At 43.2% G+C, this 21,845-nt stretch overlaps 1 protein-coding gene across 4 annotated transcripts in view; it reads left to right on the top strand.

Annotated features, from left to right (window-relative positions):
- SHLD2 (shieldin complex subunit 2) overlaps nt 1–18,110 on the top strand; it is a 40,735-nt gene extending 22,625 nt beyond the window's left edge. For 3 of the 4 annotated variants that reach the window (XM_077350582.1, XM_077350584.1, XM_077350583.1), the window contains exons 3-9: nt 563–670; nt 1,683–1,877; nt 3,884–4,018; nt 6,723–6,929; nt 8,155–8,389; nt 15,995–16,110; nt 17,713–18,109. In XM_077350582.1, coding sequence (XP_077206697.1) covers nt 563–670; nt 1,683–1,877; nt 3,884–4,018; nt 6,723–6,929; nt 8,155–8,389; nt 15,995–16,110; nt 17,713–17,885 — 1,169 coding nt within the window. In that variant the 3' untranslated portion in view covers nt 17,886–18,109. Of the gene's footprint in view, nt 1–562; nt 671–1,682; nt 1,878–3,883; nt 4,019–6,722; nt 6,930–8,154; nt 8,390–15,994; nt 16,111–17,712 lie in introns of all 4 variants that reach the window. The other variant, XM_077350585.1, reaches the window with a different exon arrangement.
- Nucleotides 18,111–21,845: the final 3,735 nt, after the last annotated feature.

The raw sequence follows: 21,845 nt of genomic DNA, 5'->3' as shown, positions 1-21,845 counted from the left end.
ACAGGCAGGTGGTAATGTAGACCTGTTTCCAGAAAAAGAACACAGGTGAGGTTCTCATCCTTTTGTCCTGTTAAGATTTGCAAGGTGCATGAAATAACCAGCAACTATTTGTAGGTAGCCCAAGCATGTTGATGCTGCCAGGTAGTTTCTCACTGCTAAAATATGGTCTTCTGTATTACATAGTATAACTTGTGTGAATGTATACTTGGCCCCGGCTAGCCCAATATCATCAGATTTTAGAAGCTAAGCAGGGTCGACCCTGGTTAGTATTTGGGAGACCACAAAGGAAGTTCATGGTTGCATCAAGGAGACAGGCAATGATAAACCATCTCTTGCCTTGAAAACCCTATGGGGTCACCATACTCAGTTGCAGCTTGATGGCATTTTCCCCCTTCAGTACATGCATGAAAGAAGCTACAAGACTAAATCCTAAAGCTGGACCTTAAGTAAGCATGGGTCATTGTTTGCATTTGGTTTCCAGCTACTCCAAGTTAGTTTATAGTTGGATATATCTATCTGTATATATTTTAACCTAGATCACCCTGTTTTCTCTCTGTTGCAGATGTTGGTGTGTATGAAGATCACTGGGCTGGGGAGATATTACTGCAATCAACATATACTAGTCAGCTATTGAACCTTGGGAGCTGCTTAGCTATCCAGCCAAAAGAATGTAAGGATTAATAATTGCATAAGGATATATCTTCTCCTAGTTTAATGTTTACTTCAGTAATTTAAACGGAGTATTCTCAAAAATGTTATCAAAATGGCTGAACCAGATTGCTTCCCTTTCTGATAATGTGCATAACCCTTCCAGGGCTGTCCATAAACCCCAGGGTTTCACGAAAACTTGTTTGAGAAAGCCTGATGTAGGAAGAACACCAGAGAGTATGAAGTCCAGGATTCTGATTTGTCGTGTCCCCCCCCCACACACACACACACAAACACTGTTTTCCTGCTTTGAGTCAAGTGCCCATATCCATGCATTAAGTTTCTATTAAAGCGATGGGACATTCTCCAGACCAGATGGCAGCTCTAGTAATATCAGGTTTGTCTGTATCCTTGCATCTTTCTGAAGTCGCTATCTTTATGGTTTTCTCAGTGATAACAAGTTCACAGAGATGATATGTGCAGTTGAATTCAGTACTGAAATGAATCGTATATCTTTTAGGGGAGGGGCTGTGGCTCACTAGTAGGGAATCTCCTGGGCATTCAATCCCCAGGTTCAGTCCCCAGCATCCCCAGCTAAAAGGACCAGTAGGTGATGGGAAAGACCTCTGCCTGAGGCATTGGAGAATCTCTGCTGGTTTGAGTGGACAATATTGACTTCGATGTACCAAGAGTCTGATTCAGTATAAGGCAGATTGATGTGTTCATGTATATCACATTGAGAACAGGAATGCCTTGGGCAGGAAGTTGCCTGAACTGGGCCTATGCAATTGCAAGAAAATGTCAGCGTTCTCTGTTGGTAAATGTTACTTATTAAACTGTGGGTTGTAGCATCCATGACTGCTGAATTTCTCTTTGTGAGTAAGAAAGTACGACCTGTATATCTCTGTTTCCCAATAAGCATTGGCAATGCTAGCCAGAGGTCATTTGCTCTCAGATTCTTATCTGTAAAATGCAACATAATATAGTCCGTGTGGCCAGAAATAAGTGGTGATTTGTATTTATTCTTTTCAAAGTCTCCCATGTAGTGCATATTAATATCCTCCAGGAGTTGCTGGAGTACGTGTCCTCCAAGCATGCCTGTCTTCAAGCTCTCCCCCAAAGGGTGCCACAGAAACTTGACAGCATACAAAACGTCCTCCTAGATCAACTCCAAACTGATACGTTGGTGCACTCCATTGTGATAATTGTTAACATCGCTGTGCTAACAGGTCAGTTGAATTTTAATGGAATCATTCAATGTTTGTGTTCCAAAATGTATACACTGGGGTTGAAAGCAGAGGGCAGGAGGTGATTGAATGGGAGTCAATAAAAGATAGACCTCTGGCTGCAGATTTCACAAATGAAATATGAAAAGACACTTCCCTTCTTCAATCTCCCTGAACTGAAAGTAGCCAATAAGAAATCTTGAACATGCTTCAGATAGAAAGATGTCCCAAGAGTAGAGATGGCAGTCTCAGGTGAGGATAACCAGGAATTATGGCTCATCTCCAAATTACAGAGATCAGTTCCCCTGGAGAAAATAGATGTTTTGGAGGGGGGACTCTACAGTATTGTACCCCACTGAGGACCTGCCTGCAATCCTTTCCTCCCATCCCTCATGGTAGCTGGGGGAGGAGGGAACCTGGCAACCCTACCCAGTACAGGTAAGTCATATCAAACATGTACTTCAGATGGGGTAGTTGATAGAAAGGACATTAGAAGTCTTTGGGGTAAGAGAAAGGGTATGAAATCCTCGAATTATGAGTCCACCTGATATTTTCTTACAAAATCATTTGGGTTCTGATGTGTGTGTTGTGCTTACCTGGGCCAAAAGCTTTATCCGGTGCACAACGCAGTCGCAACAGTAAGGTGGAATGTGAGCAGAGAATTAGGACCCTCTGCATCAATAATTGACATATAGTTGGGAGAGCTGTTTACTGTAATTAGTGTTTGACTGGAGTCACTGACCTAAGGTGGCTCTTTCCCAGCATGGTCCCAAGCAGAGTTACAGCTATCGGAGTCAAGGGAGCTTAGAAGTGTGCGACTCCAATTAGGCTTTCACCATTAGTGAGCATGTGTGGTAACAGGTTTCCTTTGCCTGTTCCCTTTTTGCTGCTCACAGAACAGTTTCTTCTTTTTGCTGGTTTTCTTATCCCCTTATGCGGTAGCAAGTTTCACACAATGAATGATCGTGCCCGAGTCTCATTCTAAGGCCAAAGTGTTTTATTTTGAACAGACTGAGGGCTGGTGATAACTACATACTGATTTTAAAATCTGATCCTGCAAATGCAAAAGTGTTCGATGTATTGACATGTAGAAGAAGAAGAGTTGGTTCTTATATGCCACTTTACCTGAAGGAGTCTCAAAGCGGCTTAGAATCACCTTCTCTTTCCTCTTCCCACAGCGGACACCCTTGTGAGGGAGGTGAGGCTGAGAGAGCCCTGATATTCCTGCTCAGTCAGAACAGCTTTATCAGTGTTGTGGCTAGCCCAAGGTCACCCAGCTAGCTGCCTGTGAGGGAGCAGGGAATCAATCCCAGCTCGCCAGATTATGTTGATCCTCCTAACCACTACACCAAGCTGGCTCTCAGAATCTGGACCCAGAGTCTGAATCATATGAGGCAACTATATGTGTTCATGTGTAGTTCTGCACAGCAGCGATCAAAATTTGTAATAGAATGGTCTGTTTCAAGTGAACTGGACAGCTGTGTTTATGTACCTTATTATTATTCTATTTTGTATTGCTGTGTTTTAAGATGTTTTAATACCTGGTTTTAATGGATGTCTTTGCATCATTTTGTGCTGGTCTATGACCATAATAAAACTAACTGAACTGTGAATATGTGTGTTCCCTTGCCACTTTTGAAGCTGGAAGCCTACTGTATGTGTGTGGGGAGGGAGGAGAATATGGAACTGAAAATGGCCAGACCCTTGAAATCATAGCTCAAACCAGAGTACTGATGCAAGATGTTCAAGAGGATTCTTCCCCAGTGTGCTTAGAAAGAAATATTCAGACAACCCTGAGTGACTATTCACTTCTCCTGTCTCTGAATCTTATACAAGGGGTAGTCAACCTGTGGTCCTCCAGATGTCCATGGACTACAATTCCCATGAGCCTCTGCCAGCGAATGCTGGCAGGGGATCATGGGAATTGTAGTCCATGGACATCTGGAGGACCACAGGTTGACTACCCCTGTCTTATATAGCTATGAGTGACACTCGTCCTTTCTTTTCAGAAACTACATACAGTTACAGAGGAGAAAAACAAACAAAAATTATTCTAACAGTGGAGCAGGTCAAGGATCGGTGCTACCCATTAGTGCTGTGGGGAGCTGCAGCTGCTGCCTGTCCTCAGTTTCAAAGGAGAAAAGGTGAAAACTAACTCGGTGTCTCAGTAATGTTGTTTGTGCATTCAACGGTCACAGGGAAGCAGAAGAATGCGCAGTGCCATTTGTTTGACCCTTTCCCTGAGGCTTTTTCATTTTTAGTTTGAGACTCTCTTAGAGAGCCAGCATGGTATAACGGTTAAGAGCAGTGGATTCTAATCTGGAGAACACAGCAAGCCTGCTGGGTGACCTTGGGTCAGTCACAGTTGTCTTAGACATAATAGTTCTCACATAATAGTTCTCACATAATAGTTCTATCTGAGCCCTCCCAGCCCCACCTACCGCACAGAGGGGGGTCTGCTTTGGAGAGAGGAAGGGGAAAAACCACCAGGTCTTCTTCTTGAACCTGGGGTTCGGAGCCAATGCTTCGACACCTCCACCAGCATCATCCCAGCACTTTGCAGCTGAAGTTCCACTTGCATCCAGATATTTTTTCATTCAAGGCTTCCGGGCACAGTGAGCTCTGGCCAAAATTCAGCTTTTCATTCTAGAAGTAGCAGTAATGCCTGTCATCATGCACACATGCAATAGGAAGGCTTATATGTGGCAGAGACACTCCTGGTCTGTTCATTATAATATATATACCCATGCTGGTGCAGGTTACACTGCTTGTTGTTAGTAGCAGTGAGTTCCAGCCCGCTCTTTCCTGATGTGGCTCATTTTTCCTCCTGTGAATGATGTTAAGTTATGCATTGATTTATCCACTGTGTTGATATCTTGTGCATTTCCCCAGTGAGGACCCAAAGCAGCCTATGTCATCCTTTGTTTTATCCTCCCAACTGCCCTGTGAGGGAGTATGATTGGCCAAAGGTCCCCCAGCAAGCTGCCACAGCAGAGTGAGGATTCATGCCTGGGTCTCCCAGCCCCTCGTCTCACTCTCTAACTACTACACTACGTAAATGGATCCAATTGGAAGCTCCCCTGGGATGGGTAACCTCAGTGTCTGAATGCCAAAGGCTGCTCTGTAGAACTCAGGGGGAACCACAGGGAATGGGGAGCACCCCACTTTCAGCTGCACAGCTCAGCCTGGGTGCAGTTTCTTTGTTAAGATCTTTATCAGAGCTTTTTTTTAAAAGACAGAGAAAATCTGTCAAACTGCAATGAAAAAATTGAAAAAAAAGAAGGGAGTGAAAAATTACAAACTTATCACTTACTCTAAAGTTACAAACATTTTTTTAAACTCCCTTTTTCTATTTTCTAATATTTTCCTCTTAATCAGCAAATCCACAAATTGTCATTTTGTTCAAAAAGTCTATAAAGGGTTTCTGGTCAACTGTAAATACAGCTCCCCCCCCTCCCCCCCCCCCCCGATCAAAGAAGTAAGCTTAGACAAATTCCATCATCTGCACCAACCGTTCCTCTTTTGTGGGTAACATTGTTATCTTCCCATTTTTCATCATATAACCTGGGAGCCATTTGTAATGCTGGAGTGGAATTCTGAGAACAGTCCCTCATTACAAACCTGCCTATCCCAATGTTTATCATGTTAACTGTGACATGTTGTCATTGAGAATGCTGGGGGGTTCGGTGAGTATGACCAGAGAGAATCCTTACTACCCTATAAAGTTCAGTGGTGAACTTGGAGCTGTCGTGTCTCTCAGGCTAACCTACCACAGAGGATCAGAATGGTAATTAACTAAGGCTAAATGATCCCCCTTTTTACACAATGAAGACTTTCTCACTGAATGAACCTATGGTCTACTTGATAATGTAAAGATAAAACTATTGGGGAAAGAATATCAAGGAAAGTTATATGATGATTATTTAATTTAAGCCACTGATGATGGTTATTTTCTTCAAAAACGGGTGGTGCATACCAGGGCTCATTTTGGCATCCTACGTTGGCATAAAGAAGATTTTGCCTTTGATTAACGGGGGGGGGGGGTCTGAGTTTTCTGCACTTTGTTTAAACGTTTTGCAACAGGAAATCATATCAGAAGTCTTTTTTTTTTGAGGCAAACATTTCTTCATATTAAGACAAAAAGATTCCAGCAACATGATGGTGATTGTTCCTTTGTCACAAAATTTGCAACTTATTCTAAAGTTGGGATTTTGTGAATAATTTTATTTATTTATTTATATTCATATACAGCCACTCCCAGTGATGCTGGCTCATGGCAGTTTACATATAATGAATTAAAAAAAACATACATCATAAAACAAATTAAAAACAATCTAACAATAGAGCCCCTAACCCTAATTAATCAATAATAAAATTCAAATCAATAAATAGATAGCAGCATAAAATATTACCCCATAACGAATCATTGAGTTGGCTACGTAGACATGCAGCCAATGCTGCTAATGTCAAAAAAGGAGACAGAATATTAGCAGGGATGACATAGTCTAGTACATAGTTCTTTGAGCCCACCTGCTTCAGGTCTCTGGCAATCCATGTTTAATCATTAAATGGCTGCCTCCAGAATGCCAGATAAGACCGTGTGTTCCTAGCTGTCCAAATATCCGTCTGTGTGAGATAAGCCTCAGTGTTTGAGCCCATCAGGACAACTAGGATCAGGTGTTCGGTTCATGCCAGCCAGGGCTTTGGGTCATGTGATGGCCATTCGTGGCCCCAGGTAAGGGGAATCAGCTCTGCATGTGATGTTCATCCCCAGTGGAAATATAAACATTCACATGACATCCTTTCGTATTGGAACTTAACAATCTTACCTTGTTTTGCTTTTCTTAGATCACATATGGCAGTTTAAGTATCTCTTTGCAAAACGCAACCCTGTCTCTGGGGACATTGAATTGCACACAACCCCGTGGTCATCTTTCGAATGTCTCTTTGATGATGACAAAAGAGCTGTTGAGTTCAAAGAGAAGTTTGACAGGGGTATCAAATCCCTGACGAGAGTGTCAAGCCTTCCTGCATACCTGGAGGAGAAACGTTCAGGTAAGGTTCCCGTATGTTTTGGCTCCTGGTGGAGGTGTTGTCTGTAACAGTAGATCAAAATTCTGCCCACGAGACTTTACAAGGCATAAGCTTTGTGAGTCAGAGTTCACTTTGTGAGATACTATATATAATTACACCCTTCTAAGTTGGCTTAGAAAGGTGTGATTTTGTTTAAAATGGTACAGTTATTGACATTTCTGTTTCTGATCAAACAAAATTTAAGACAGGTAGCCACCAAAATGAATCATGGCCTTCACAACATTAAACTAAATTCCCTGCTAGATTAAGTGTCAAATCAGCAGTCATGGGACTCTCTTACCTTGTCAACAGTGAAATAAAACCACACGTGGGCCATGCCTCCAAAACAGGCCCTCAAGGAGGGCAGAGGGATACCCATCTCTTGCCTGTATTTTTTTTTTAATAACCGTGTAGGGATCCTGGTTCCGATTTGCCAAACTGCAAGATTTTCCCATTTTGTCTGTTCCGAGCATACCTTCACAAACCCCGTCCACTCAGTCCCAGCTCCAGCTCTTTCAGTAGTCCAGGCTCTGATTTTGGCAGACTACTAGAGAAGTGTGGCGCTGCTGCGACGTCTAAAATAGCGCAGAGATGGCATTGTCCAGAAGATGCATTTTAAGGCTTATAGTGGTCATGATGGCGCAAGCAGATTTAGCGGTAATTTTTTTGCTTTTCTTATTGATTTAAAACATTGCTGTGCTGCCTTTCTGTCCAATTCTGGGTCCCCAAGGTGGTGAATAATAAATCTTTCAAATATTTAAAAGTTTTGGTGCCGTGAGAAAGAAGGCCCTTTCTTAGACTGCTATGAATCTAGCCTCAGTTGGCAGGGGCATCCAAAACAGGATCTCCGAAGATGACCAGAGTGCTTGGTAAGTTCATTTGGGAGTAGGCAGTCCTTCATGTATGTTTGCTTTAAGCTGTATTGGGCTTTAAAAGTCAGTACCTTAAACTGGACCCAGAAGCAAATCGGGAAGCCAGTGTAGATGATAACAAGGGTAGTGATATGGTACCTGTGACCAACTCCAGTTAGCATTCTGGCCACAGCATTCTGTATCAATTGCAGCTTCTGGACAGTCTTCAAGGGCAGACCCATGCAAAGCACATTGCAGTAATCTAAACTAGATGGTAACAAAGGGCATGCATCACCATGGCATGGAAGGCTACAAAAAATATAGCATGTTGACCCAGTCTTTTCTGTTTTCAATAGGAATAATCCAAGTGAGAGCTCACATCTCAGAGCTGAAGTTTGCCGTTGCTTCCTCTCCACATGGACAGCTTGTCTTCGATGCTTTCACATCTCTCCAGTACATATTTGATTCCCTTTCTCGGATCACCTACACAGGCTGTGCAAAATGCGGACTTGAACTACAAATGGACGACAATAAGATCTACAAACAGTGTTTTAGCTGCTTGCCCTTGAACAAAATCAAAATATTCTACAGGTAATAATAATATTTTTTGAAAAACAAACAGCTTTGAGAAAACAAAATAAACAAACTGCCAGTAGCAGTTCCATTTAAATACAAAGCTTTGTTTCAGCATTAGCGTGGAAAGGGATACAACTGATTCATATTTCAAAATTCCCCCCACTGCAGTTTATTTCAGCTCTTTTTTAGAAAGAGAAAACTTTCTGGTCATTTACAGTGGAATGCATCCATACAAAACTTAGTAACTTGCTCAACTGAATGTTTCAAGAACCAGCTAAGAGAAACGGATCTAGCAAGAACTTTAGGTGACTGGTGTTAAACAATGCCAGCAGTTTTTAAAAAATGGTACCTCTTTTGTTACAAAGTGCACTGTGCAATTCTAAGCATCTGTACTTAGAATTAAATCCAGTTGAGCTCCATGGGACTTGCATCCTAGTTGTGCTTTGAGCATTGTAGCTGTAATTTCTGTCTCTTCCTTCCTTCCTTCCTTCCTTCCTTCCTTCCTTCCTTCCTTCCTTCCTTCCTTCCTTCCTTCCTTCCTTCCTTCCTTCCTTCCTTCATTCATTCATTCATTCATTCATTCATTCATTCTTATACCTCCCTCTCTTGCGGCTCAGGGCAATTTACATTATGATTTGATTTGTATACCACTGCTCTCAGACTAGCCAACTCGGGGTAGTAAAGATACAAACATTTCCGTTAAAACCACACATAGCAAATCATTCTGTGATTAGAATCTAATTAAAGTTAAACACTGAGATTAAAAGAACTGGCTGCTGCTGGGCTGTTGATGTTATGCTATAAGCAACTCAGTCAGGAGGAGGGGAGGGGAGGACAGAGGGAGGGGGGCCTGGTTAGTGTAGGATGTAATTTCTGCTCTTGGGTTGGCCTCAACCATAGGCCTGGCAGAAGAAGCTTAGCCCTGCAGAACTGAGACGGAGATTTCTGAGAGTGAACATCAGTGTCACTAGGGGCCAAAGTCCAGGTGTATGTATCTAATACCTAACATTGGAGACCTCCTGAAAACTGTTGGATGATGTGATGTTTTGTTCTCAGTTTGAACTCCATTCAGAATGTGATTTCATTGAAAACTAGATACTGATGAATTGTTTCAGCATCATCTTTTGGAAACGAAACATATTGCTAATAAGCACTAGGTGGCAGCAGAAGACAAAGTTAAGTGGGAGCTGAGTGCAAGGAAAGCAACTCCTGTCAAATGTTTCATCCTGTTTCATTTTGCATGACCACAGTGCTTCTTAACCGCTGAGAGTCAGTTTGATGTAGTGGTTAAGATCAGAACCAACTCTACTTCTTTTAGTCTTTTGACAGTTTCCTAAACAAGCCTTCCATAGGCATGCTCCATTTGAGGGATGGAGCTTAATGGCAAGGTTTCAGTTAATTACTCTCGGCTCCACAATTAAGGACACATCTATCCAGTTGTGACATATTTATTTCCTTCATTATGTTTTTCTTCCAGAGCTGAGCCCAGGCAAATCATAACCTTATAATTATAACCTTATAAGCTTAGCTCGTAGTAAGACCCTTGACTCTGTTAAAAATCTGCATTATGCTGATTTACAGTGTGGACTGGTGGTTCTCATTTCATTGTGTCTGAGGAAGTGTGCATGAAGAAGAAGAAGAGGAGGAGGAAGAGGAGAAGGAGGAGAAGGAGGAGTTGGTTCTTATATGCCACTTTTCTCTAACCAGAGGAGTCTCAAAGCGGCTTACATTCGCCTTCCTTTTCCTCTCCCCACAACAGACACCCTGTGAGGGAGGTGAGAGAGAGAGCCTTGATACTACTGAAGAAGAGGAGTTGGTTCTTATATGCTGCTTTTCTCTACCCAAAAGAGTCTCAAAGTGGCTGAGAGAGCTCTGATATTACTGCTCAATCAGAACAGCTTTATCAGTGCTGTGGTGAGCCCAAGGCCACCCAGCTGGCTGCATGTGGGGGGAGCGCAGAATCAAACCTGGCTCACCAGATTAGAAGTCCGCACTCCTAACCATTACAGCAAGAAAGCTTACGCCTTGAATTTGTTGGTCTTCAAAATGCCCCTAGACTCAAACTTTGTTCTGCTGCTTAAGACCAGTGTGGCCACCCACCAGAATCTCCCTTCATTTGGCCACCATGAGTGATGATAGAACAGCATTGGAAGGAGGTGTCAGGAAGCCACAAGTGGAGAGCCCACCTTTGCTCCCATGGGCTCCCACCGGATTTGTGTGGCAGAGCACAAGTAGGAAGAGAGTTCCTTCTGCACACTCATACTACTAAGTTCCCATTGGCTGCTCCTTAGAAGCGAGCGGGAGCAAGGAGGGACTGCATACCTCTATACCATGTCCAAGCACCGGGTCATGTCTGACCCTTGGGGTGACGCCCTCTAACGTTTTCATGGCAGACTCAATACGGGGTGGTTTGCCAGTGCCTTCCCCAGTCATTACCGTTTTACCTTCCTGGTAATCAGTGGGAAATAGGATTTTGCTGGCACTGTGCTGACATCACTTCCTTTGTCCATTTCTGCATGAACGAGCAAGATAAACATGAAAATCAACTTGATCCCCTTGTGTCTCTAAATACTCTTTCTTAGAAACTCTCTTAGAAAGTGTGTTTAAGTAAATTATCAATAGGCCTTGTTGCCTAAATTGGCTAAAATTTAAACTTATCTGAATTGAACTGCAAAGAAACAAAGCTACAAGTTGTTTGTTCCCAAAACACATTTCTCTTCTGCAGCCTCCTTTTCGTATAGCAGCCTGTAGTGGTTTGGTTTGCATTTACGATGATTAATACTTGTCTTGTTTAGGAAACTAATGCAACAATTAAGTAACAATTACCTTTGTTTGTCCTTCCTTGTCCACTTAATTGTCACTGAAACTTCCTGCAGCACAGATTGAGTTTAACAACCAGACTGGAGGTTCAGAAACAAAAGCTGGTTTTGTTCCTATTAACCATCTCCTGTGAATATTTTAAAGTTGCTATTCTTGCTGCTGGGTATTCTTGGCTATCAAAGGGATTTTGGAAATCTTCCCTCTGTGTGTGTATTTCAAGAATGTCAAGGACTGTATATGAAAAATATGCCTTTACAGGCAAAGTCCAGAACTATGTTGTCGTAAGAAGTGCCCTGATGGATCAGAGCAACAGTTCATCTAGTCCAGCATCCTGTCTCGCACAGTGGTCAACCAGTTCCTATAGAAGGCCAGCAACAGCGCATAGAGTCTGAGGCTTTCCCATAATGTTGACTCCTGGCTCTGGGATTGAGAGATTTAGTGCCTCAGAATGTGGAGGTTCCCCTCAGTCACCATGGCTGGAAGCCAGTGACAGACTTTTCCTCCATAAATCTATCTAATCCTCTTTCAGAACTGTTCATTCCTGTGGCATCATGGAGAGGAAGAAAAAGCTGTCTTTATTAACTCTCTCTCTCCCCCCCCCCATGTTGTCACTCAAAGGGGCAACTTCTGAGACACAATACTTTGCAAAAAGGACCATTGAGTCCTCAAATGCCACGAAGGCAAGATCTGGGGTAGGAGATCACAAGAGGCAGAGCTTTCATAATTTTGTACCCATTTACTCTTTGTACTGTAGCCTCTGACATAAGCGGCATGGTCCTTTCACTGGAGTGGGGGCATGAGGAAGCCAACAGCACAGTTGCATCATACTGTAGACCTGTATTGGCATTTGCAGCAAACCAAGAATAAGGTGCCATAGGGTTTTTTTCTGTACATGATTTCCATTTATTGTGTGCCATACAGCATAAAATTTCTTTTTTCCTTTTCCGCACATATGTTGCTCCTTCTAGTGGCTGCTTTGATCTTTCATTGCAATTTCCCCAGGTTTTTTTGTTTTTTGAGAAACAGCTATGCGAGATCGAAGCGGCCACTAGAGGGAGCAAAGAACATGTGGTAAGAGGGAGGGAACGATGACACACTATGGGCTCGTGACCAGAAGAAATTACAGGAGCAGAAAAATCCACGGTGTAACAGCAGTTCAACTCAATTGCAGCATCTACTTTGAACCTGAAAAGCTAGATTCAGTATGAGTGCAGGGATGAGTTCCTGCAAGAAAAGAAGAGAACAAATAAAGTCCATAAATAAATTAGTAAGCCTCCCAAAATGGAGTCAGCGTGGTGATTCCCGCTAAAATATTCTCCCCGTTTATCTTATCCCTGTGTCAGGATGCTTCACAGTGCTGCTTAGCTTCACCCTGCCAGTTTGTTGGGTAGTTCCCCACAATTCTGTGAAATTCACAATAGATACTTCTGCTAGATGTTGTGAGAAGTCCCTTCCTCTGATGGGGAGAATCTTAATGGGAAGTTCACACCAAATATTGCAAACACAGCAGAGGGGTAGCTACTCACCATGGGCTAAAGCAACCTGTTTCCAGGAGAGGCAAAGGACTTTGGTCTCAAAGGTTAATACTTTGGTCTCAAAGGTTGAGTATAAATCAGTTTGGCAGAATAGACAGACTTCACTCATTGTGTTTTCCACATGCTTCCTTGATCTTCTGTAGTCCTCTTTTCAGACACCCGTTGGATTGCCAAGGTCTCTGGCCAGATCCAATGTGTTTGTAGAAATCTACCCATACCTATCAACCCACATGTCCCAATATACAATGAAGTACAAAGCATTCTTCGACTGCTGTTACATAGTTCAAAAAAATCAGCTGAGCAAGTCAACTGATTGCCTTATGAGATCTAACCTAAGATGTCTTAGCAGATCAGTTAGGAGGTACAATTACAGACAACTTGAGGTTTGGAGAAATGTTTAGAAATCTTTGTCTGTTAGGCTTGTGGAAGGATACCCTTCCTACCTCAGAATGTTTCATGTAGACTTTCTTCTTAATTTAGAAGAGTCACAATATATTATGGAAAATGTACTTTAATTTTTGCCATTCCCTAAAGAGGCAATTCATGCTTACAAACGAGGGTACAGAAGTTCACAAAGAAGTTTGTGTAAGAGTCAATAGATAGAAGGGAGCTGTCTTTGTAGGGGTTGAAAAGAGTTAATGCATCAAGAGCAGTACCTCCAAGTGTTCTGATGCCACCACAGCATGAGGTACCCATATATGCTACTGAACAAATATGTCAAAATCAACCAAAAAGGCACCCTAGATCTATCAGTGAATGTGTGTGATCCATGTTGAGCCATTAGGAGAGGACAGCAACAACTCCTCCCTTCATTCAGGCCCCCAACTACACAGACTGCTTCAGATTAGGGGAGAAAGAATCCTGGCCCTCATCTGTGGTTTGGGCCCATCTCCTCATGCTTACAACTCGGCCATGTGGTTTTTGTTTTAATTCACATCCTGCCTTTCTCCCACATGAACACAAGCTGGGGCTAAGTTGGTTAGAATACAGTCATAACTGATTTATTTAGGCATATGCTGCATTTCTGTCCAAGTGTTCTCGAAGCAGCTTATGCTGAAAAGGGCAAAATAATTAGCTGTTCACTGCCTGGGATGCACTGAATTTCCCCCCAGTCCTCATTCTCTCTATATTTATTTTAGCGGGGGGGGGGGGGCAAAGGTGCTGACGGTCTTCTCCTCCGCTCCATTTTATCCTCAAAACACACCTGTAGGTTAGGCTGAAGGCATGTGACTGGCCCAAGATCACCCAGTGAATACTCCCTAGTAACTTGGTGTAAAAGGGAGCTCTTCCCCTGCAATGCTACAAGGAAGCATAGCCTTACCTACTTATGGTAAGTGAGAATACGCGAATGCCAAAAATCTGTGAGTCACAACACACAAAGGAGTATGTTAGAGAGACCTTTTCAGATGGTGGAACCTACTACTACCTGGTATCTTTTGTCTAGCGTGAAGAGGGCAAGGGAAGGGCACAGAGTGGTTGGAGGCAGAGTAGCAAGACACCGAATGTTTGTCACAATGGGAGGTGTGAGTTCTGCTTTCACCGAGCAGCTGGATCAGTTTTGGGTTTTTTTACAAAGCACACCTTTTTGGTGCTATTAGCATGATCTGGCAAGGCTCTAATGAGAAGTGGCCATCCTGTGTTAATTATCTATTATGTTCTTAAGGGAAGCCAGTGACCTGCTTCTCTTTGAAATGGCCATTTAGTTATCACTCAATTGAAGCATTCGTGGGGAGCCAAAATAACTCCCAGGGAGCCAATAGCTCCTGCTCACATTAATTGCTTGCACAGTGAGGGTGGGCTGATTAGACGGCACCACGAGTCAAATCTCCAGGACTTCAAAGCTCAGGACGCCCTTGACTCAGGGACCAGCAGCTGCGAGATACACTTGAGTATATTTATTTTTTGCTTTAATTTATTCTGAATCACGTGATCCGTTTGACGGTCCAGCCACATCCAGCGGCCTGTCTGGAAATGCTTCATGTTTATGGTTTTCCTTCTTTTCCCAAGCTCAGTTTGAGTTCAGGCATCCCCTGCACTAGTTTTCATAAATAAATAAATAAATAAACAAACAAATAAATAAATAAATTGCCAAGGATCAGCAGCAGTATGCGCAGTACGTGTGTTCGTGGTACTTATGCGTAGGTGATCTAAATTGCAGTGACCCTCCAGGATGCCACCAACAAACTAGATGCAAAGAAGAGTCACTTTTTACATACCCTCGATCCGCATTGTTACTTGTTCTGAAATCAGAATATCCATGCTAACGAATGAGCGGTGGTCGTTCACCTCTATGAGAAAGCCCAAGGCGGTTCATGCGAGGACGTCCCATTTCATTTGACAGCCGGCTGTGCTTTGGTTGTGAAGTGGTGGATAAGATTAACACCAATGTTTGAATTTGAGTTTGCTGCAGATTAGACTGGAGAGTTGGGGAAAGCCAGAGCCTGTGTTGTGTTTTGTTTTCATGCTTCACAATCAAGGGTGCCCGGAGAATAATTGCATGTGGTTGAAAATGTGGTGAGAGAGACTCTTCTCCCACCCCCCACTATACCCCTTGGATATCTAGGGAAAGGCTAAAAGACCAAAGATATGGGATCCCTGACATATACAGCTCCCCCTGCAGTGTGCTGTACTGTCATTCTTGAGCCTCCGTTCTTCTGGAGACGACCTTCAGGATAGCGGAGAGTGACTTTCAGGCCAGCTCTTAAACTTAGGGTCTCACTTTTTAGAAGCAAAACTATTCTTTCCAGTGGGAAACCACAGTGACGTACGGCAATCTTACCCTCACAACAACCCTGTGAGGTAGATTTCCTGCAGCCCCAATTTTCAAGCAGTCCTTGAGGTCTGGATTTGTGGGTGGTTTTAAGATTCTTAGAAGTGATAATCCCATGTTTTCTTTTCAGCTAAGCAAAGGTGGCATGAAATAACACTCTTCACTTTGTATAGCTGTACTCAAATATTAATATTGTGCTGTATTTATTGTTTTAAGGTTTTTATTAATGTCCATGTTTGATGCGGATTGATTGTTGTATATTGCCCTGAGCTGCATGGGAGGGGCGGTATATAAATTAAATAATAATAGTAGCAGTTCAGAAGTACATTGTGACTGCTAGTTCAAAGCAAAAAAATGCCTCATAAAAATGCCACATAACAGTAGGTGACTGAAAGTGATAATATCTGCATCTACTTTAATCTGTAAGCGTTAAGATAATGAGAAACAGCAATACAAGGATGCTCTATAAGGCTCTCATCCTTTTTCTGTACTCAGACCCGCGTTGATGACTGTGGAGGATGGGGGATATGCCATCCCTCTGCAGGTGGTGCCAGAGCTGATGGAGAAAATGTTCCTCAATATCCCAGCAGACTGGCTGAACAAGACCATAGGTAAGCCTCTGGGAATGTTTTTGAGGGAATGAAACAGGTGGCTGCAGGCTCCAGACTGCTCAGTTTGCAATTGTGTGAACTGGAAGGTATCCTGCATCTCACCTTTTTGTTTAAAATTGTCCACAAGAGAGGTCACTTACAGGTTTTTTTTCCCCATGGGGGACATGTCCTCAGTTACAGGTAAGGGGAGGGAGGGCTTAGAAACACTTTTATCCCTCTCTTCTTCCAGGCCATCCTTTATATATCCCTTTATGCTCTGTCAGTGCCAACAACTCTGCAAAAGGACCCTGTTCACTTCCTCCAGGCCACTCCTCGACATGAATTCGCACAGGGAACGGGGGATCACCCCAGGGATCCTGAGATGTTTCCTATAGGTGGGTCAAGCCCCTCTCCCAGACTGTGTGATTTGGTAGGCTACTGACTGTGCCAGCCAGACTTTAGAACACAAGCACACACTCTTTCAGAGGTTAGCACACAGGTTAGCACAGGTTTTCTACCTAGGCGAACCTGTGGAATGTATCATTGTTGCTAAGTCCCTGGTTCCTATCTCATCCACACCCTAACCCCTAACCCTGACCTGTCTCAACCACACCCATCCGCAATACAGAGATGGTGGTGTGCACCTTCCTTGCCATGCCGTTTCAGCAGCTCACACTCTCCCCAACTGCGATCAAGTTGATTGAAAACGTAGAGATTAGTATTTAGGGGGATTGCCCAATCTGTCTGTATAATCGTATCTATTTTGTATTATGGTATGCTTCCTGTGTGTAATTTTGCCATATATTAAATCCAACAATTTCTTGAGAATCCATTCAATGCATTTTGATTGATCAAGATACACAGTGGAAGGGCTGCAATTCATGGAATTTTAAATTATTATTATTATTATTATTATTATTATTATTATTATTATTATTATTCAATTTATATACTGCCCTTCCATACTGGCTCAGATGATACGAGGAAGACACTTCTGTGGTGCAATTAGGCAAGTCTATTTTCAGTAGCAGGATTCTTCAGCTTTTATCCTGCTCCAACATGACCTTTATAAATGTTTCAAGATTCCACCATAAAGGCACATATTTAAAAAATCAAAAAACGAATTTCTGAGCTAAGGGCATTAGTAACTTCACATTGTCATGTATTTGGATGGCACTGTTTAACCAGTTTTTAATTGTAGGGAGATCTCTGCAGTTCTGTAGATCCATACACACCAAATCAGTGTATCAATGTATTACAGTCATGAACCAGAGAAAAACACAGATTCTCACACTGTCCCTCTTTTACGAGACCCCCCCCCCCTTCGATGGAGGGCAGGAACCTAACGTCAGAGGCAAGCTTTGCTTCTGCCGCACAGCAAAGTCTGTGCCGTGTGTTTCAAATGTTTCTCCTGTTCTAAAATGGTAAATGAGAAAGGACCAGCGTGTGTGGGATTGTACACAAGATCGCCTCCATATTCATCTAAAGGGGATTGGGAAGGAGATAGTTTTCCCAAATATAATCTTTCTGCATTTCTCTGAGATGTGTCCAGAGAGAACGTCTCTTGAGCATCCAGCAGGAAAGTCTCCTAATTTTGGCTGTGTCATGCTTTATCCCTTGCAGAGCCTTTCTTGGATACCACCTATGGCATGATTGTAGCAGACCTGTGCCATTCCCTGGTCACAGACACCAAAGCATCCTATCTTTTGAAAATGAGGAGTCAATTTGTTCTGGATGAAAACAGCTGTCCTTTGGAGAAGAACTTCTACCTGCTGGGTTTGCATATTGATCTCTGAAATGAGAGCTTCTTCACAAAACCGATCAGAAAAGACTCAGGAAGTAATTTAAAATAAAATGAATGCAGTAGAATTTCTGTTTTCCTAATTAAGTGCAGGACATCTTCCAGATTTTCTATTTCTATGGATAGTATTTTTTAGTATTTATGAGAAGCAATTATTTCTATGAAAAATCTTCTCAGCAAGTGTTAATAAAATGAGTTTTTATGACCAGAAAAAAAATCTCTTCCTTTAGACATCAGAAATTCCCCAAAAATACTTCATTTGGAAAACACTGCCAACATTTTTAGTATCTTGCATATGAAATCTTTCCTGGTTCTGCCTGTTCTACTTTTTGGCATCAATACCTATCTTTATCTTGGTTTCATCTACAGAGTGTTTTAATGTTTACCCTGAAAATGGCCACGAAAAGTTCCCAAACATTGCAAAATACAAGTACCGGAGTTCTGATCATTTTTCCATGGAGAGCCTTTCATCTGGTGCCTGTTGAGTGCAGTTTTACCCACTTTAATAACAAACCTAATTTATTAATTAACTCATATCCCTGGGTTCATACCAGAAATCCTTCCAGGGCTGCAATATTTTTATTAGATATTTGATTTCATAGAGAAAGATAAAAGCACTGAAAAGAGACAACAAGAATGAAAGCCAAATAATAGACCAGGTAAATTCATCATGGTAAACTTCTGTGTTTCCAGGTAGCTAAGGCATAAACAATTGCTAGATCATTCAAATTCAACAAATTATAACAGGATTACTTACTTACATTGCAATTATATTTCAAAATCGTTTTCTTTCATCTTTAAAACTGCAAATCATAAAATCATTTTCCCCCTTTCATGCAAGAAGTCAATAAGGGGTTTCCAATTATTAACAAGAGAAGTTGTCTTTTCTCTAATCAAAGATGTGAATTTAGCCATTTCTGCAAGTTGCAGCATCTTAACTAACCAACCTTCTACTATAGATGTCAAAGAAGAAGAGGAAGAAGAAGAGTTGGTTCTTATATGCCGCTTTTCCCTACCCGAAGGAGGCTCAAAGCGGCTTACAGTCGCCTTCCCATTCCTCTCCCCACAACAGACACCCTGTGGGGTGGGTGAGGCTGAGAGAGCCCTGATATTCCTGCTCGGTCAGAACAGTTTTATCAGTGCCGTGACGAGCCCAAGCTCACCTAGCTGGCTGCATGTGGGGGAGCGCAGAATCGAACCCGGCATGCCAGATTAGAAGTCCACACTCCTAACCACTACACCAAACTGGCTCCGGGTCTCCTTTCTCCTTGGATGAGAATTGACTGCCACTACAGAAGTGCACTCGTATTCCAAAACAAACATTCTTTTCCTGTGGAAACTTTATTCCAACCGAGGAAGAGAGCAGCTTAATTCAGTTTAGTAAACAGAAGTAATGGAAATCTGGATGCAAGAAGCACCAAATCCACTTACTAGACTTTCTCCGAAAAAGGAGAGGGGATGGGCTGTACCCTACACTACGCAACACTGCAGAATTGCTGTTGTATCTCCTGACAGTTTTCTTCACATCTTCAGGGGGACGTATGGATTAGGACAGTGATAGAGAGCTCTTAACGCTTCTGCCTTGCATCTTTTTCTGAACAGAAATCCCCTCCCTAATGGCTAATGGGGGGTTAGTGGGATTTAGGACTAAATAATACTGGACCTAGTCCTAAATTATCCCTAAGAGCCTCTTGTGGCGCAGGGTGGTAAGGCAGCCGACATGCTGTCTGAAGCTCCGACCATGAAGCTGGGAGTTCGATCCCAGAAGCCGGCTCAAGATTGACTCAGCCTTCCATCCTTTCGAGGTCGGTAAAATGAGTACTAAGCATGCTGAGGGGTAAAACAGTAATGACTGGGGAAGGGAATGGCAACCACCCTGTATTGAGTCTGCCAAGAAAACGCCGCTAGAGGGTGTCACCCTCGGTGGTTGCACAGGGGATACCTTTACTCGGTGCTTGCAGAGGGGATACCTTTACCTTTTTAAATACTGGATCTAGTTCAGAGCCGTCATGGGAACAATCCACTGACTTGTTTGTATGCGGTTTCATTCTCAATGTGCCCAGGGATTCTCATTAGCCGTGTGGGTGGTGGGAAGGACCATCAAGTCACAATGGACTTAAGGTGTCTCCATGGGGTTTTCGAACTAGAAACAAGCAGCGATGATTTCCTGTTGGCTGCCACTGCACTGTAACCATGGTCTTCCCTGGTGGTCTCCCATCCAGATTCTAACCAGGAGCAGCCTGGTTACTCTAGGGCAGAGTCTGCACTTACTTTGTTTATTCCATTGTCAATCCTGTTGAATTCAGATTGCTTTGAACTCGTGTCTTCCTCTTCCCCCCCCTCCCCATTGAAACAGGAAAGTCTTCTGCGCATGGTTAGGGAGGCTCAGAAGGTGGGGGGGGGGGAGCCAAGCTTCTTTCTTTCTTTTCTTGAAGGGGGGGGGGAGAGGAGCCAGGCAGGGAGCCTCTTTCTTTTCTTGGAGGGGAGGGAGAAAGGATCAAAAAAGGCAGAGGAGGGAGGAAAAATCCAGGGCCGACAGAAGTTGAGAGAAATTAGGGGCTTCTCCTTTAAGGCAAGTCTGTCACATGACCACTTGTGGCCAATCACAGGTCCTCTACCACGGAGGGGAGCCCAGATTCAAAACAGCCTGGTTTCTCTAATCCGAATATTGAAATATTGAGCGTTAAAAGCACTCTAAGATATCGCACAATAAGGTAGGGTCACTCCGGATCAATCCTTATTGCTGCAGAAGGAAAATTTAAATCGCCCCAAATCTAAACGGAAATCGCATTCTGTGTTTAGGGCAGGGACTGAATCGATCTGGGGTTGGAATAAAAGCTCTGTGCAGTTTACACCTAGGTTAGCCCGAACCATCCGGGAGAGGGCTATATGCATTGGTGGGATGCTATTGTGCCTCCTTGGCAAGACTCAGCCGATAGAACTTGAATGTGTCTGGCCCATCCATCAGAATACACTATAAGCAGCACATGCTATCAGCATTTCCCTGTCTCACAGTACAGGAACTCATGGGCGCGCAATGAAATTAATGAGCAGTAAGCTTGGAACAGATCAAAGGAAGGAAGTCTTCACCCAAAGAGTAATTAACACGTGGAAGTCACTGCTGGGAGAAGCAGTGGTGGCTACAAGCACAGACAGCTCCAAGAGGGGATTGGATAAACATAGAGGGCCATCAGTGGCTATTAGCCACAAGGTATAGGTGGGGCACTGGCTGGGGCATGATGTTCTGCATCTTAGTGCTGGGGTGGGGGACGGACAGGAGGAGGGATTTTGAAGTTCTGTCTCGGCTGATGGAGCTCCTGATGGCGCCGGGGTTTTGGCCACTGTGTGACTCAGAGTGTTGGACTGGATGGGCCATTGGCCTGGTCTAACATGGCTTCTCTCATGCTCACTTCATTTCACATAAATATAATCAAAAGATCGAACCAGACATAGTCCAACAGGGGGCAGCCAAATCCCCCTGTTGCTTTGACCTGAGCAACTGGTGGACAAAGATTTCCTATCTCTGACCCTGGAAGGCTAATAGCTATGGCTGTTGTGCTTGTCACTGAAGTAGACAGACATCAACTTGGGCAAAGCTAGGCTTTTCCTGCCCACAGACCTGGTTTGGCTCTGGAATCCCCTGGACTGAAGAAGACAAGGAAATGTTGCTGCTTCAGGAAGTACATATGTAGAGCCTGCTTCTAAAAGGGGTTTTATCAGCAAAGTTAAGAAGAAAAGCAATTGTAGGTCTGTTCTGTTTAACCTGCCATTTAAGCCTCCTGAGTGGTTTCCTGCTCGTGCAAAGGGTCCCCCATATTATTGTGTTGAAGTGACTCTGGCCCCTGCCCAGACCAACATAGTTTTTGAAAATGCCTGAAGTGTTGGGTGTGGGCCTGGCAGCTGGCTAAATTCAGACGGGTGGATTTTCTCCAGCCAAATGCCTTGAAAAGGAGTC

Source organism: Paroedura picta, chromosome 8 (genome assembly GCF_049243985.1).
Source record: "Paroedura picta isolate Pp20150507F chromosome 8, Ppicta_v3.0, whole genome shotgun sequence".
Lineage (NCBI taxonomy): Eukaryota > Metazoa > Chordata > Lepidosauria > Squamata > Gekkonidae > Paroedura > Paroedura picta.
Note: the sequence above shows the minus strand (reverse complement) of the source record. Positions and strands in the feature narration are given on the sequence as shown.